We start from the raw sequence: 17,922 nt of genomic DNA on the forward strand, positions 1-17,922 counted from the left end.
TTAAATCCTGTTTCATAACAAGCTGCTGTGACTTATTTGAGGTCTTAGTCTCCCAAATACTTCTCATCAAACTTTTGGTCTGATAACTGTATTGTTTATATATATCTTTAATGGTCAGAAGTAATGCGTGGCATAGATGTGTGAGGTACTTTAAAAAGATAATTCATGTTCAAGGAAACTTGCTTTCAAATAGATGGGAACCTTTTATCTATTTCCTGTAAGTTTGCCCTTTGTTTTACTTATATTAACAAAAATATGTTAGCCAGCTGGGAAATACCTGGATTTTTCACAGAAGGGCTTGATAAAAGATTTTAAACAAAGTCTTTCGGACACAATAATTTTCCTGCTGCTCAAGTATCTGAATTAGAATTTGTTAAACGAGATAAACCTCACAATTATAGCAGAGTGTAATCTCATATTGGTCCATATTAGAAGTACTTATTACAAAGCAATTGCGAGATAAGAATTTTTTGTGTGTTCTATACCTGTATTAAATAATTACCTGTCTACGTAAGACATATAACTGATTTGTTGGCCATTTGGTAGTCTGTGGGCCCCAGGTGGTTTTGGTAGGATTAAATGTTTATTGATGACTCTGCTTTTCTCCTGGAGGGGAAGATTAAGGAACAAGGCTAACCAATTCTCTTCTCTTTTTACATTTGTCATTTTGAGAATCAGCATTTCATTGCCTCTGCTTTATTCTGTGTCTTTTTATATTCTTATTTCTGTTTCCTTACACCTTATTTTTACTTCCTTTCTGATTTTCCTCATTGCCCCTTATTTGTGTGCCTTTGCCTGGATTGCTTTTTTGCAGAATACCTATGAGGTTACCAAATAATTCTGACAAATTTGTGGTAATATTTATATTAGAGTATTTGTGTTCCAAGATAATTTGAAATGCTTTAAACGTCAGAAGCCTACTCAGAGTGCCTTGAAAAGTGTGCATATGCTGGCATTTGTCAGTACAAGCTTGTGACTGGTTGTGTGAAATGCTAAATATCTTTACTGCTTTTGAAATGGATTTTTATATATCCATGAAAGAATTACTCATGTAGGGTCTCGGCCGTAGCAAGGGGCTTAGCTTGTAGGACAGAGAGATGTTGAACAGAAGTAAAAGAACATTCTCTCTCATTGTTGGATTCTTTCAATATTTTGCTGACTCAACCTCTCACAACAGCAGGCGTTTCTGTTGGTGCAGGTTTGCTTCTGTGGGAAGAGGTGTGATCTGTAGAAGATGTGTAGAAAACACACCTCTGCCAGGGTCAGTCTGACCGAGCCATTACAACAGCTTTGCTGCCTCGAGAGCTGCCTGTTCCTCACAGGAGACTCAGTCCTCTCTCCATTTTTCTCAGTTCCTCATTTCAGTGCAGCATTCCATATTTATAAAGCAGTGCTGCATCCCTAGCTCTGTTTCCTGGTGTGCCAGATGAAGCATGCTTAGCAGAGCTACTGCTCTGTCACCTTGGAAAAAGGAGAAGTCTTAGTGGTGGTCTGCAGTGCAGAGTGTGTTTTCAGCAGGACCTTGCATTCAGTAGATCCCAAGAGCTCTTCTGAGGTTTTGCATATCATAGAATCACAGAACAGTTTGGGTTGCAACGTCATTTAAAGGTCATTGAGTCCTAACCCCCTGCAATGAACAGGGACATCTTCAACTAGATCAGGTTGCTCAGAGCCCAGTCCAACCTGACCTTGAATGTTTCCAAGGATGGGGCATCAACCACCTCTCTGGGCAACCTATGCCAGTGTTTCACCACCCTCATTGTAAAAAAAAGTCCTCCTTCTATCTAGTCAAAATCTGCCCTCTTTTAGTTTAAAACCATTACCCCTTGTCCTTTTGCAACAGGCCCTGCTAAAAAGTCTGTCCCCATCTTTCTTAGAAGCCCCCTTGAAGTACTGGAAGGCTGCAAGAAGGTCTCCCCAGAGCATTCTCTTCTCCAGGCTGAAAAACCCCAACTCTCAGCCTGTCCTCACAGGAAAGGTGTTCCATCCCTCTGATCATTTTTGTGGCCTTCCTCTGGACCTGCTCTAACAGGTGTTTGTCTTTCCTGTGCTGAGGGCTCCAGAGCTGGATACAGCACTCCAGGTGGGATCTCCAAGCGGAGTAGAGAGGCAGGATTACCTCCCTCAGCCTGCTGGCCACACTGCCTTGGATGCAGCCCAGGATACGGTTGGCCTTCTGGGCTATGAGCACGCATTGCTAGCTTGTGTCCAGCTTTTCATCCACCAGTACCCCAAGTCCTTCTTGGCAGGGCTGCTCTCAATGCTTTCATCCCCCAGCTTGTGCTGGTACCAAGTGTCCTGGTTTCAGCCAGGATAGAGCTGGTTTTCTTCACAGAAGCTGGTGTGAGGCTGTTTTGGATTTGGGATGAGAAACTGTTGATAATGTGCTGATGTTTTAGGTTGTTGCTGAGCAGTCAAGGACAGTCCAGCTTCTCGTGCTGGCCTGCCAGCAAGAAGGCTGGGGGTGCACGGGGAGCTGGGAGGGGACACAGCCGGGACAGCTGACCCAGACTGGCCAAAGAGATATTCCCTACCATACAACGTCATGCCCAGTACATAAAATGGAGTTAGCCGGGGAGCGGAAATCGCGGCTCGGGGACAGGCTGTCGATCACTGGGTGGTGAGCAATTGCTGTATTGGGCCTCACTTGTTCTTGTACATTCCTTTGTTGGTATTATCATTGTTGATTCCTTCTCTCTTTCTGTCCTATTAAACTGTGTTTATCTCAACCCATGAGGTTTTTTTTCCTAATTCTCTCCCCCGTCCCACTGCGGGAGGGGGAGTGAGTGAGCGGCTGTGTGGTGCTTAGTTACCAGCTGGGGCTAAACCACGACACCAAGGTTCCCCTGACTGAGGCTCAGGACCTTGCACTTGGCCTTGTTGAACCTCATGAGGTTCACATGGGCCCATTCCTTGAGCTTGTCCAGGTCCCTCTGGATGGCGTCCTGTCTGTCAGGTGTGACAACTGTACTACTCAGCTTGGTGTCTTCTGCAAACTTACTGAGGGTGCACTTGATCCCACTGTCTGTGTCATTGATGAAGATGTTAAACAGGATTGGTCCCAGTACAGACCCTTGAGGGGCACTGCTCATCACCGATCTCCATCTGGACATTGAGCTGTTGACCACTACCCTCTTGGTGTGACCATCCAACCGATTCCTCATCCACCCAACAGTCCCCCCATCAAATCCATCTCTCTCCAATTTAGGAAGGGTGTTGTGGGGGACTGTGTCAAAGGCCTTACACAAGTCCAGATAGACGACATCTCTAGCTCTTCCCTTGTCCACTGGTGTGGTCACTCCATCAGAGAAGGCCACTGGGTCGGTCAGGCAAGACTTGCCCTTGGTAAAGCCATGCTGGCTGTCTTGAATCACCTCCCAGTCCTCCATGTGCCTTAGCATAGCTTCTAGGAGGATCTATTCCACGATCTTCTGAGGCACAGAGGTGAGGCTGACAGGTCGGTAGTTCCCAGGGTCCTCCTTGCTACCCTTTTTAAAACCTACAGGATAACAGCTGTTTCTTCATTTGGTGAACTGATAAATTTAGAAGCTGCCCTGCAGGTGACCCAATATGCACATGAATTTTGCATTCCACAGTGTTCGATGCTTGCTCTTGTTAATACAACTGATTGTATTTAAGTGCGCAGTGAGCGCACTGGGATTCACAGAATAGGAAGGATCAGACTTTGCCATGCGCGTATCAGCCTTTCCTCTGCCTAGTGAGAGGACCTGCAAAAAAGTTTCACCTTAATGATGAATTGTATTGTGAAGTTTTTTCAGTTCATACATTTCCCTTGGAATGTACTTCAGCTGGCAAAGTAAGTGGTTTTTTGAGTAAAGGCTCATGCACCTATCACTGTAAAGGCACATACACTTTTTTTATGCATGAGATTTTTTTTTTTTAATAATGGTTGCCCTTTATGACCACATTTGCACACATTGCTGTCTGTGGTTCCATGTGAGAGCATGAAAAAGTCCAATAACCATGACTTCCTACATTTAATTTTTTGTTGGTAGTAAGATACATTCCAGTTATTGATAAACCTATTTCTTGCTCAGATTATAAATGATATTTTTCAACAAATGTGATGAAAAAAACTTACTTATGCCCATCTGAATGATGATCCCAGTGAAAAAAGAAACCTGTAAATTTTCCTGTGTGGAAAAGCCTTTTCTGGCACATGTAGGATTTTGAATCTTCAAGATTTTAATGCAGCTCGATAGAAATGATTTAATCTTTCATACATGATGGACAGTAGAGATCTCCTCTGCCTACAGGAGAGCAGTAATTCTAATTACCTTTTTCAGAAGACCATTCCCTACCACATCTGTACTAAGGACAATAAGCTCCAGATATTCTTGAACCTTTTAATAGTGTGGTTATGGATTTGCATATGATTATATTGAGGACCAAGTGAGACATAAGGACAGCAGCAAGTACACACGTTTATTTACTGAAGAAGACTGCATAGACTGTTGTTTGCAGAAATCTCCTGTATATTTATAAGCTCTCTGTTGGTGACTTTAGCTTAGCTTGTGTATGCTCTCTCAGTAAACATCTCAAATATGTAGGCGAAGTCATATATTGTGAAGCAAATGCAAAGTACCTCTTGGAGGATGGATGTGGAACTGATTCAGGACAAAGCTTTTAAGCAGTGCAACCAGAGCAAGAGATCAGGTGTTCATCCTCAACCTCATGTCTGTGGCCAAGATATGTAAAGGTAAATGCTTGAAGCATTTAGAGAAGGAGAGGTTGGCAAATTTTCAGAAGTAGTGTTGTACATTGTCTTTTTTTTCCTCAAGTTTAGGACACTGGAAATTTAATAGGAACTGGAAGAAGATGCCTTTCAGAGAAGCAAGCAAATCAGTTGTTGAGAAGTGTCTTGCTTGTGTCTTCCTGAGTTTAGACGTGGGAAAGCCAGTAGCTGGAATATGCTCCATTCACAGATGCCTTTCCAACTTGTTTTGTGTACCAGCTCCCAACCGTATGCACTTCTTGCTGTGTTGCCTTTTGGTCACCCATGTTGTAAATTACTAAACCCTGTTTTATAGGTTTCCTTTAACCTCTGGGATCACAGACGGATTCAGGGTGGAAGGGATAGCAGCATGTCATACAGTCCACCCTCATGCTGAAAGCAGGGTCAGCACTCAATCCAAACCATGTTGCTTGGAGCTCTGTCCCCTCACATCTTGAAAGCTTCCATGGGTGGAGGTTCCATGACTTACCTGGACTACTTGTTCCAATGCTTAAGTTTCTTTAAGTCTCAGTTTGCTGAGTCTCCCTTTGGAGACTGTTCTTCACACCACTCTTACATCAGCTACCTGAAGTCAAGCAGTTGTAACCTGCTCATTGTCTTGACAAAATGGTGCTAAACACTCACTCAAAATCTTTTCTTTGTGTGGTGTCAGACCTTCATCCAACTGTCAGTCTGCTGTTCATCCTAAATCTGTTCCCTGTACTGCCCGTTCTGTAGCAACTCACGTTAAGACTTTACTTCGTTAGCTGCTGGGGTAGCCTAGACTTTTAAAATGCTAAACCATAGTTGTATCATCAAAGATGATCCAAATGCATCTTGCTGAATTATCAAGTGTTGGTTCTAAACATCATGGCATAATCTATCAGGGTAATCTAGCAACTATTTGATATCAGGTTCTTGCTTCTGGTCCATCTTTTAGTGCATTTTTTCATTGTATTGTAAATTACAGTTCTTGGTGATATTTCTGTTGTTTTACTCTTAGTGAAATACTCAGCTATCCTGCTTCAGGTAATGGACCAAAAAGTAGCAAAAGGTCCTTACACTGATGGATGCTGCTGTTCTCATGGATGATTAATGTGTGTTCTTATAGTAGACCACCTTTCTGGATGCCATTGGCTCTTCAAAACAGGGAGCATAGCTTTAAAGCACATTCGTCAAAATATTTCTGTCTTCTTTGTTATCTGAAAATTGCAACCCTTAGTAATCTGAAAATTATGTTTTCCTCATTCAAGGCAGTCAAAAGAGAGATTAAGGGGCAGGTTATAACACAGATTTTTTTCAAATTACTCTTCAAAAATCTTCACCGAAAAAATCACTATTAGTCCAAGCATTATGAACCCCTGCACTTTTCTGGTATCTTAATGCTAATTGCAAAGCTTGATCTATTTAATTTTTTAATATTTCTGCTCTGGAAAACAGTCTTACATAAATCTTGAAATAAACACAGAGCCCTTGTCTCTATAAATCAGTAAGGCATTTTTTCTGGTTGCTGTCGGTGTCAGGACTTGAGAAGGAGCCAAACTGGTGCGGGGTCAGTTCAAGTGTTCCTCTGTTATGTTCCTGGGACTACGGGTGTGTGTCAGAGAAAATGCGCTCCAGCAAGGTTGGGCATATGAACTTTGCTGACTTAGCTTTAGTACTGGCCATGCCACTGAAATGTACCATGCTCTCCATTCCTGTGGGCTGCAGGAAGTCATTACAGTATAGACACACTGATGGACCCAAACTGTTACACCCTCTGAAAAGTTGTAGTACTAAGCCTGAACTGCCTGAGTAGGTCTGCACATGCCGCCTCTTGGAAGATGCTGGACCGGGGTTTGAAAGTGTTGGTAGACAAAAGCCACTTTATCTATTTGGGCAGATTGCTGTACCATCGGTGGCGTGTTCTGTAGCATTGTTATTGTCTGGGATTTTCCACTACCCAGGGTACCTTCGTTCTCCCGTTACATAAGATAATGGAAAGTTGATTGTATTCAGATCTTATTTACAGAGTATTTTCAGGATATTTGGGATAATTGAATGTGATAGGTGAGTAACACGTCCTTGGTACTGAATTGCTGCGTGGAGGCCCAAGCAGATACAACAGAACAGATCAGGTGTATGGGTCAGTTGTTGCATATATGAGGACTAAACAGTCTTTATGGTACAGCTGGTAAATAGTTGAAAGTGACTTGGTTTGGTTTTGTTGTTGTTTGGGTTTTTTTAATAGAAAAGGAAGCATTGCAACACAAATTCATTAATGAGTTGAACCAGAGATGGAAGGAAGATGAGGAAGGCAAGGCTTGGGGGCAAGAGAGTGAGGAGGCTCGATGCAGTTTGGTTTTTTTTTTTTTAAATCTGCTGTCAGATGAGGAATGTATATCTTGACTTTAGAAAGCATTTCCTTATTTTATATATTAGAAATGTAATCCCTTTGTGGATAAAGTACATTGTTTCAGTATTATAGCTCTTCATTTGCAGATAGATCCTTCATATGTCTTGCATTTAAAGATGGGTGGCAATGAAAATACTGTGTAGGAGGTGGGTTTTTTTTTTTAATTAAAGTATCTTGGGGCAGTTAAATAATTGTTTCAAACATCTAGGCACAAGATTTTGAATTAATGTTTACATATTTGCCCTGACCTGAACTCCTACAGGATTTTATTTTTCAGATTAACAGGTGAATGTTTTATGTTATAAACTGCTTAAAATAGAAATCTGTTGCAAATGAAAGCCACCTATCTCATTCAAGCAAACAATACAACTTCATCTTCCCATTAGCCCACATTAAAATGGGAGACAGGTAAAGGGTTTATGGCATAAAAGGTAGAATGTTCTGCTTTTGATTAATTGCTAACAGGTAATAATAGGAAAAAGAAGGATGTCCTAAGAGCCTCTTTGCTTCACAAATTGCATTCTAAGCACGAACAGTACTATTGATTGCTTTCTTTGAGGCGCAGATTGTAAACAGTCACTTAATAGCATCTTCAGGGCAAATGGGTCTGATTGCATTAAGTAATAGGAATATCACATTGCACCTTTTTTCTGTTCAGTGCTCAGTTTCTATTTTGCTTTTGCCTTTCATTTTACCTTCTTATAGTCCTAATTCATTAATCTATCCACATTTAATAAAGTTGTTAAGCCTTAGTTAAATTTATGCTCTGTAGAGGTGTCACATGGTTCTAAAGATGAACTAAGAATAATACAGATTTTGGACATTTTAAATTCTAGAAAAAGGACCCAGTTTGATAGAAGGTTAGGGTGAGATAAAGTAAAATATCTGGCACGTCTCTAAGCTACTGAGACATAATATTAAATATAAACATACCAATGATTTTGCAGTCTTTTCTTAATACCTGAAGTAACAAGCTCAATGCTCTGCCATCACAGGCTAGTCATTATGCAACTTGTAGTGGTAGGGTGTCAGGCTCTTGATAAATGTTTACTGTGGATCCGTAAAATGGCAGTGTGAAACTGGGGCTGGTGGAAAGCATCTCCTTGCAGAGGCTATTATACATTATAATGTATCATGTCTCCTCAGTATAGATGACGTGAGTAACTGACTGAATGATGGAAGTCACATCTGACCCAAAGAAAAGGAGTACATCCGTGTACTAGATTGCATACTCCTGGATTAATGTTGAGAGGTCTCTCTTAATCTCCTCAATTCCTTACACTCTTGGAGAAGATGACAATGAAAGCTTAATTTTACATTCATTTCTTTTAATCCAATGCAAAATGAATTCAATTACTGTTTATCAATTGGTTAAGAAGTGTATATAGAATCATGTTTGACCTGTGGGTTTCTAAAAACAAAATATCTAATTGTTAGTTTGCAATAGGTTAAATTCTATTCAATTTTAAAAAGGTAGGAATCATTTTGCTCTCATCTCTTGTCTCTAGCAATATCACTTGTTCATTAAGTATCTTCTGTTATAAGCATTCTGTGAGGTATAGTTTTGACCAGACTAAAGTTGACTTTTTAATTTTGTGGGAGGATTAAATTAAGAATTTTTTTATTGGTTGACTGTTAGGCTAGTACACAGTTGCATCAGTTGCTAGCAAAGTCCTGGGTGGTCAGCTTTAGTTGAAGTGTTAGACGACAAAATCAGAATAGCGTAATAGATTAGAGTTGTTTGGATTTGGATATTGGGGATGACGAAAAAGAGTCATAAGACTGAGTGGGTGTACATTGGGAGTGGAATACAACGGGTAAATTGCATACTCATAAGGGCTTTTAAGAGCATGCTTCTCCCTAAAAAGGCGTTTTTGTCTTCCTGCTCTCTACTTGTGAATGTTCTTGCTCCCTCCTTTTTGTTGGTGTTAGTGTTTGTGGGACTGTGTGGTAGGTCATGTCAGCTCACTGAGGAGCTGAAGGTAACCCCTTCAGACAAAAATAAATAATGTGAAATGGCTTGAGATGGAGAGAACATGTCATCTAAGTGTATATGGGTGCGTGTGTCATGAAAAGACTTCCATAAAATCAGTATGGGTGACAATTAGGGATTTCATAGATGAAAATCAAAGTTGGAAACAGTATGGAGCTGAATAGGATTAAAAACTGTTTAAAGATGGGGGCAGAGACCCAGAAAACAAAAACTTTTGTGTTGTGGGGTTGGTTCATTTTTTTTTTTTTTAGTTTTAGACTTTAAGCCTGCAGTTCCTGCCTTTGATAGCATAAAGACAATAGTACTATATCTTAACAACTGCAAGTACTGTCATATTTTGCTTAGTGTGATCCTTTATTTGCACTTTTTAATATCTGGTGGCCATAAGAAATGTAGAGAGTATATGGTAAATGGTATGTTTTCTGGGGATCCAGGGCTGGGGCGGCATGTGCAGTTTCACAAATAGCTCCTTCAGCAGAAGAACTGGCTATGCTGCATGGTAAATCATTCTGAGGTGGTTGTAGTGTAACTGACAATCCTGATTTTTCGTTCATATCACTTCTTCAGTGTAGTTTACCATGTATCTCCATAAATACTTTCCCCGACACGGTGGGGTGTGGAAAAACTAGCTCTGTGTTGAGGCTTCTTTTATTCACGTTTGGCTGCCTCTCTGGTTAATGAGTAAGAAAATAACCTAACAGAATGAAGGGTCAAACTAAGACAGTTTTAAGCTTCATGGACTTTCTTGCCCTGTTCCTCCTTCCCACTCTCCATTCTTGCCTTTGTCGTTGTATGTATCTGTATATGGTAAATGAGATGTACTGTACCGCATGTGTTGTAAGTCACTGTCTTTTGCTTTAGCTTTTACCAGATTCGTGCATCTATGAAAATTCCTCCAAGGATTCCACACAAATTAGAAGCTAGCTTGTTACATGCAACTGGTAAGTACAAAAACTTTTAGTAAATGAGGTCATTATCTCGCCTTGCTAATTAAGGGAGCATGCTTTTTGTCTTATATTGGTAAAACTAATATAAAAGTGTTTTTAATTTTGTTACTAACACAATAAAAATATAAGTTCTTTCATGATGATGTGCTGAAAAACGACGTTGTTCTTAGCAATGAGACTTAAAAGTTGATTACAGAATTTGTGCTACTCTCTCTCCTCTGTTAATTCCCCTTGCTGGTAGCAAAACATGGTGATTCCTTTATATTAGTGTCTCCTGTTTTTTCCACTGATCTGCTCAGTCTTCTTCATGTTTCAGACTAAGGTGACCAAGGGCAGATCTCATTTAAGTAGACATCCTCAAAATGGTGGAGAACTTCAGATACAGACTCTTGTACGAGTTGCTAAGCTCATTTTTTTCTGAAAAGATTACTGTAAAAGGATTCAGTCTTGCTGCTTTTAAACTTGCTCTCTTGCTGTCTGGTGGCAAAGTTGAAAATGGATTTAACCTGCACAGAATTACCTACTCCCTCATCTTTTTTTCTTTTTTTTTTTTTTTTAACTTGGCACTCACTTTTGGTTTCTTTGTCCAGGCAAACTGAGCCTGGAGAAAGCTGTTAGTGCTGTCCTAATTCTCACAGCTCAGCATGCTGTAAAAATGTGAAAAACAGAAAATGAATTAAGTTTTCAAATGTCTGGCGGAATTCTTGGAATTGCAAGGAACAAAAAACTACTACAGTCTGAGAAAATGTAACATGAGATTACTGAAACCTGAATTTTTTAGGTTATTTTAAAAGGAACTCTGAGTAGAGCAGCAATGTAGACATTGAATTTTAGTCATGCTTTCTGAATATTTCTTGTATTGGTGTGGAATAAACAATTCTTATGAACCAAGATTACTCCACTTCAAAGGTAAAGTTTACTGTGGTTTAGGGAATTTAGCTCAGCTAAACCAATCCTTTAGCAAACAGTACTTTTTTAATAGTGTCACTTAATGATATGTTTAATATCATGGAAAAAAAAGTTTTTCCATTTCGTGGTATATTTTAGAATGGTCAGTTATTTTTTCAGAAAGCTGCAGTCTTGTTAATAAATTGTGACATGTTAGCCCTTTTTCTCTCATTGCTAGGCATAAAGGATGTAAACATTAAGGCTGCAGTTTCACGTGAGTTTAGATCAGCAGTGCTGTCAAACAAAAAAAAAAAGGAGGCCATGATTCATGTTGGTGCTCTGTTGCCACAAGTGTCTGATTTGGCTCAGGAACTCGACTGGGGAACTCATTCAGCTGACAAGCAGCCATTTCACAAAAAAAACAAATCCCTCCAAACCCAAAAACTGAGGTCCTTTTTAGATGTTTGGTTTTTGTATCAGGTAGTTACTGCTAATGCTTGTGCCACAATAAAGTGGAGAGAAGGGTACAAGCTGGTCAGGGAAAGGGCGTTAGTTTGTCCTTGTGGGTGTGATTGTGCTCGACATTGCCGAGGACCTCTGCCTTCCATTCGTTTCAGCTGGATGCTCTAACTCGCTGCTCTCCTGCTCAAGGTGGTGGACTAGCTGATGCCAGTTACTGAGACTGCCTTATTTGTAGAAAATAGCTGCTCTTAGGCTACCTGTGGACTAGCGCTAAGAGGGTTGACCCACTGCTTGAAAGTGTCTGTTGCTTGTTGACCACAGAGGCGGCTGCACAGGAGCCCACAACTCTCACTTTTGAGAATTATGTCCTCTGTTGGTCAGGTATTTCTTCCTGTACTTTTCTGTCTCTCTCTTGTTCTGTCTTCCTCATACTTACCTGTTCTAAATCCTATTCTCTTTGACAGTGTGATGGTTTTCCCTCCCCAGTCCAAGTCATTTTGCCTACTTCTGGCTCTGCCTAGCCTCTGCACAACTCACCTGCGGTTTCCCTACCTTAGCTGTGCATTTTCCCCTCTCCCACAGACTCACAGACTTTTTTGTTTGATCTATCCCTTCATTTCCCCAACTTAAATATACAGTCTTAGTTTTACCCTTCTTCCTGTTCCTTTGCACCTCCTTCCTTTCCTTGCCTAGCCCTTCCCAGCTCTTCCTGAGGCCCTGTGATAATTTAAATCCAGTATTCCTCCATTTCAATTTCCCACATCCTTTAGTAGTTCACTAGAATTGCTCAGGACCCAGGACGAGCGTCGTTACAGATGCGATATGGCAAGCCACTTGCTTTAGCTCCAGCCTTGTGACGGTCTCCTGGCAGTCTTGTAATTTGAAGGGAGATGTAGTCATGCTCTAGAAAGTTGAAAGAAAAACGTATGTAATTCTAGGCTTTATAAGGTTGTTTCAGATTTGACACTGTTGTGAATTCCTCCTGCTATCAGAAACTTGTGTCTGGTTTTCAGAAAAAAAAAATTAAAAAAAGAAAAAAAAAGAGCAAGTTAGGAATGAGGTGTCTATTTTTACGATGCAAGAATAAATTAATTCCCTGCTATTTTTTCCCCTCTGTTGCTGAGATGGCTTTTTGTGTGGATAGAAGCCTAAAGATAGCCTTGGCCAGTCAGTGCATAGTTGACTTAAGAAGGCAGAACTACTATTTTTTGACTTACCGTTCGTGAGACCTTGCTCCCCACGTAGATGTGGCTCGGCCTGTTCCTGGTGTCCGCTTTTCCTCTTCAACTGCGCTTTCTCAGCTCTGAGGGTGCTGTTTCACGTTACACTGAAGTCATCAGAACTGAGGGCTGTAACTCAGAATTGGATGCTGCATAGGAAGTGGGACCTGGGCCAGGTGTCTGCGTTACTTCTCTTGCATCAGGCTGGAGTGGGAGATCCCTTTTGCTGACGCTGTGCAGTTATATCAGATTACGTGTCATGTGAAACCATACCCGCTGTGCCCTTCGCTTGTAACAGATGACACAGAGGGATGTAAGCTGAAAGTGGCATTATATATAAGGGAATTACTCTTTTAATGATTCGGCCTTTGTAAGCATTTTGTCCAGGACACCTAAATTGATGATACGTATGAAAGCACTTCAGCAAACCCCAGGATTTTTACTTGTTTCTAGTTTGTGAAGGGAAGATGAAAAAAGGTGTTATGAAGCTCGTAAAGTGTGAGTATTTGCCAGGTACAGTGATTTTCTACAGCCTGTAGACCCCAAATTTGTAAAGCACAAACTTTGCAGATTTTTTTTTCTTTGAAGTGATTTATTAAGAAGAATTTAAGAAAATGTTTTGCAACCTCATTTATACCATTTCAAAGACTTTGTGTTCTGGGAGAGGTTAATGTTGTTGAGTCTGCTTGCAGAGGAGTGATAAGAAAATGTCAGTATTTCTATTACTACTTCTGTTCTTCCAAGTTCCATCTTCTTCTATGTGTTGTTTCACAGGATGGTGCCCATCATGGTGTTTCCTGTGTGATAACCCCTTGCTATTATGCTAAATATTTCCTCAATAACTGTTTTAAAGCACTGCCTTTCTCATTTCTTCTGCAAGTATTTTAACCTTTTTTTGGCAAAGGATTTCCCAACCATTTATTACACTTCTCTGAACTCATTTTGATGAGCAGCCTCTGGACTGAAAACAGAAGTGTTGTACTGAATGAGAAATGTAAGGTTCACGTGATACACTTGGAACTGGCCTGGTCAGAGCAGTATGCAAAGATTTGGAAGGAAAGAATGAATCACCTCTGGTTTTGATTAATTCAGTGGAGTGGTATATGTCATTTAACCTCATTGGTATCTGTACGTAATTAAGAGTTCTCAGTGTGGTTAAACATTGCAAATCAACAGGAATGCTGGATGAAACAAGACAAATTTCAGGATTTTTATTAGGATTTTTGATGCCTAGAATGTCTTACTCCAATTTGGAACAAAGCAAAAATTCTTCAGTTTAGAACGTATATTAAAAGCAAATTACATTAAAAATATTGATACAGTATTTCTTTGAAATAAAATACACTCCTTCAAACTTTAGCAGTTGCTGACTGAAATGGAAACTGCTGTTATTGTTGGTGTTACAGATTTAATAGTGGTCATGAAACGGATAGGAATGATAGTTCCACGTATTAGCTGCTCTGGGGTTTCCAGGTTCTCAGCCAATTATATTAACATTTATTTCTCTTTTTAGGTGCAGATCTTGCCTTTCCTGCTTCAATCCACGACAATATAGTTTGCAGTAAAACATTTCAGATTCTTTACAAAAATGAGGAAGTATCTGTGAATGATGTGATGATTTTCAAAATAAAAATGCTGTTAGATGAGAGGAAGGTAATCCTCCATTCAACTTTACTGTATTCAGATAATTAAGTCTTTGATACGTACAATTTGGATTAGTATAAATAAGAGACATTAAAAGTTTTCATGCTTCTACAATTTCTTTTTAGATTGAGGAGTCTCTTAATGAAATGAACTTCCTGTTAACATTAGATCTCCACTTCACGGATACAGACTATTCGTAAGTTTAAATACAGAAGATTTTATTAAAGTAACAATAGATGTTAACTTTTTTAACTGATTAAATCTGTATTATATATAGATGTAGTGTGTTCACATTAGCCATATATGAGGGTAAAAAAGAAATACAGTGGTGAAATCTGTTAAGATTTCATAACTGCTTTGTCTCATTCTGGGTTTTTATTTTTCATATTTTTTTTCCTGGAGGATGTTATTGCATTCCAAAGTATAGACCTATGCTGAATTGCTATCTGAGTCAGTTATTAATATCTTGCACTTTAAATATGATTGTTCTGATTATATGTTGTTTTGTTTTAATTTCTTTTCAGACCAGATGACCTGAGCACACTACAGCCAATTAGTAGCCGAACTTTAAAGTTGCACTTTAACTTACACCGGGGCCTTCATCATTACGTCAATGTTATGTTTGATTACTTCCACCTTTCTGTTATATCGGTTATAGTCCATGCTTCTTTGGTTGCTCTGCATCAGCCATTGATAAGGTAATCTTGTTAATAAAACACAAATAAATTACTGAGTGTGCAAATGGAAATGTTATAAAAATAGAATACTTAAGAAGGAGTTAAATCTATGACTAATATAGTTTTCTTGATGACGATTTTGGAATTCAGGGCCCAGAGGGATGAGAAACATCTTGTTTTCCAAGTTACCTGGAACAAATTTTGAGTTTGTTTTTGTTAGAAATAAGAGTATGTAGTGTAGAAGAGAGATAATACCCAAGACCAGAGAAGAGGAGGATTGTATAAATATATGATATTGGGGAAGATCTGCTGCTTACTCTAGATAGTGACTGAAATAGGTGACATTAATACAAGTAGGGCATCTTCTGTTAGCTGTCTTCACAGTTTTCACTTACTACGTAATGGCAATGATGTCTGCAAATGATGAATTTACCATTTTCTAAAGTACCTTTTGCCTGATTTTTACTGAAGACTTTTTATTTCATTGACTTGTGTCACCCCTTGCAATCTCTGTTTACCTTGTTTCTCTGTTTCAAAATAAGTGTGAAAAAGGGCCATAGAGTCACTCACACATATGAAGTGTTCTGTACACAGCTTTTTCTTAACGTATCTATCTTTGCCTTCTTTCATGGTCTTCGAATACTCCATGCTACTTCCCACAAGTTTCTTCCTATTCAAATTCAGACTGTGCCATAAATATCCAAATCTTTAGCTTAAGGCATTCCCACTGCTTGTCCCTATCTTCACATCATGGAAAGCTATGTCTCTATGTATGTTAGGCGGCTGTTCTGTGCAGTAGGACTGTGCTGGTTTGGAGGATTCAACTAGCTTTTTTTTCTTTTTTGGCTTTTTTCCCCTCCAAGTTGGATTGTTTTGGTGATGTGTTTTAGGTGTAGTTATATAGCAACTGAACTGGCACATCTGAAGGGATGGTGCAGCATTATTTGGGAGAGGAACAAATAATGAGAAGGTGGGAAATATCTTAAGCTAGTATTGTTGAAGACTTCATCTGATAACATAAAGCACTTAAAGTAGCAGCCTGTATGTAAAGTATAAGTTGTCACACTGTACAACAGGTGAAATGCAAGCATTTCCCCTGTATTCATCCGGTAGCGGTAGGGTCAAACTTCATTGTGAGCAAATGAAATACAGGTTTTGGTACTAATTTTGTCAGAAATATATTTGCTTCTACTGTTGCAGGAAATGTGATGTTTTTAATATAATTCTTCCTCTGTTTCTGGCTCCTCAAGTGGTGATACAATAATGCTATTTAATTTTAAACCTCAACTTGATATAGCTTGTGTAAGGAGATACTGAAACAAACCAGCAAGTGCCATGCTGCTTCAGTTATCTTTAGAGTAGAATGTTACTTTAGAATAGAACGTCCACAAAATTGTTTTAAAGATCCAAGTTCTCCTGTAATATTGTAATATTTAGCAAATACTTTATACTTGCCATATCTACATCATACTTGCTTTTCTGGAGCACCTCTTTCTGAAAACAATGAACATTGCAGACTTCACTCCCCTTCGTCCTTTGGGCTTTCCTGGGTGACAGTTTGCTTCTCTGTTTGTGTCATGCTTACATTATTGGCACCCCTTCCTTTCCTAGGGGGTCATTTTCTGAGTGTGTTCCTTTTCAGAGTAGCATCCAGGTTCCCCCTCTCTCGGGAATAAGTAGTATTAACACCTGGCTTGAAAAAGAGGACATAATTCCATGTGGTTACAGCCCTGGAGTCCTGTACGATCTACTCTTTTTATTAATCTGTCATTGCTTATTTCTGCCCATTATCTAAAAGTCTCCACTTTCTGCCCTTTATCTTTCATTCATTTTTCCTAGTTCTTTGTTCTCACAAGGCTACTGTTGCAGGATGCTCTGTTCTCCCATGGGTTCAGGATGGGCTTTCCTCTTCAGTAGGAAGAGGTCAGGCATCCCTTAGGAAAACAGCCAGGGCAGTTTGTGTGACAGCTTTCCAACTGCTTGCTACTGCTTCAGTGTTAGAAGGTAAAGTCCCCACAGCAAAGTTGGCAGAAAATGAATGCTTCTTACGTATAACAGTACAAAATTTATCTGTATGGCTTAAACTTTCTGGAATATTGTTTAAATGACTTGAGGTTTCATTGGAAATATGAGGAAGAGTTTGCACAGTCTCCTGGCCTGGAGTCTGCTGACCTTCCTGGGGAGAGATGGCAACAGAACAGTTGAGGGTAATAATTTCTTAAATTTCTCCAATTAGCTGGAGACATACTTCGAAGAGAACTGCTTTAGCTGCACCCTAGTGCAGCACCAGAGGCTTAACTGAGGTATCTGGGCCATCCTGAGGAGTTTTAGAAAGGCAGCCCACCATGCTAGGAACTTCCAGGACATTTCTGAGTCCTTGTTTCTACTACTTTTCAAGAAAAATTTATTTTAACTATGATAGATCACACAGACACATAGTGAGTTCAAATTATGAGTTCATTTGTGCTTTTTGCAGTTTTCCTCGCCCAGTGAAGAATACGTGGTTGAACAGGAATGCACCAGCACAAAACAGGGACTCTGTGATTCCTTCTCTTGAAAGTGTGGTCTTTGGCAATAACTACACCAAACAGTTATCAGCAGATGTAAGAATGTATCAGTATAACATTTTTTTTTATTTTGTTGGGTGGTGTGGATTTTATCTTTTCTGCAGAAATATTACTTGATAAAGAACGAACTTTGATAGACTTACTGTGGTATGCCACGTGATATGGGAAATGAAAAAAATTGTTCCAAAAGGCTATGTTACATGCTTCAGGAACATGCAGGTGGAAAACTTGCAATATTTAGTGTTTAACCATGTTTTTAAGATAGTGCAATACATTGAAAATTGCAAAAAATACGTGTGAGGTTTGTCAAAAGAGGCAATTTGTTTATCTGTCTTTTTAGCTACTCTGTTAACACTTTGTTTACTGTACAAAATTAATATGTGCCTCATCTTTT

General features: G+C 39.5%; 1 protein-coding gene across 1 annotated transcript in view; it reads left to right on the forward strand.

The window, feature by feature from the left end:
* The window catches only part of FAM135A (family with sequence similarity 135 member A), a gene marked incomplete at both ends in the record, with an annotated part of 72,097 nt that overhangs the window by 13,467 nt on the left and 40,708 nt on the right, over positions 1 to 17,922 (forward strand). Inside the window, 5 exons of the mRNA XM_081998223.1 lie at positions 9,985 to 10,064; positions 14,154 to 14,293; positions 14,410 to 14,480; positions 14,809 to 14,982; positions 17,438 to 17,564. Coding sequence (XP_081854349.1) covers positions 9,985 to 10,064; positions 14,154 to 14,293; positions 14,410 to 14,480; positions 14,809 to 14,982; positions 17,438 to 17,564 — 592 coding nt within the window. The remainder of the gene's footprint in view (positions 1 to 9,984; positions 10,065 to 14,153; positions 14,294 to 14,409; positions 14,481 to 14,808; positions 14,983 to 17,437; positions 17,565 to 17,922) is intronic.

This window comes from Phaethon aethereus (genome assembly GCF_964289735.1).
Source record: "Phaethon aethereus genome assembly, chromosome: 3".
NCBI lineage: Eukaryota > Metazoa > Chordata > Aves > Phaethontiformes > Phaethontidae > Phaethon > Phaethon aethereus.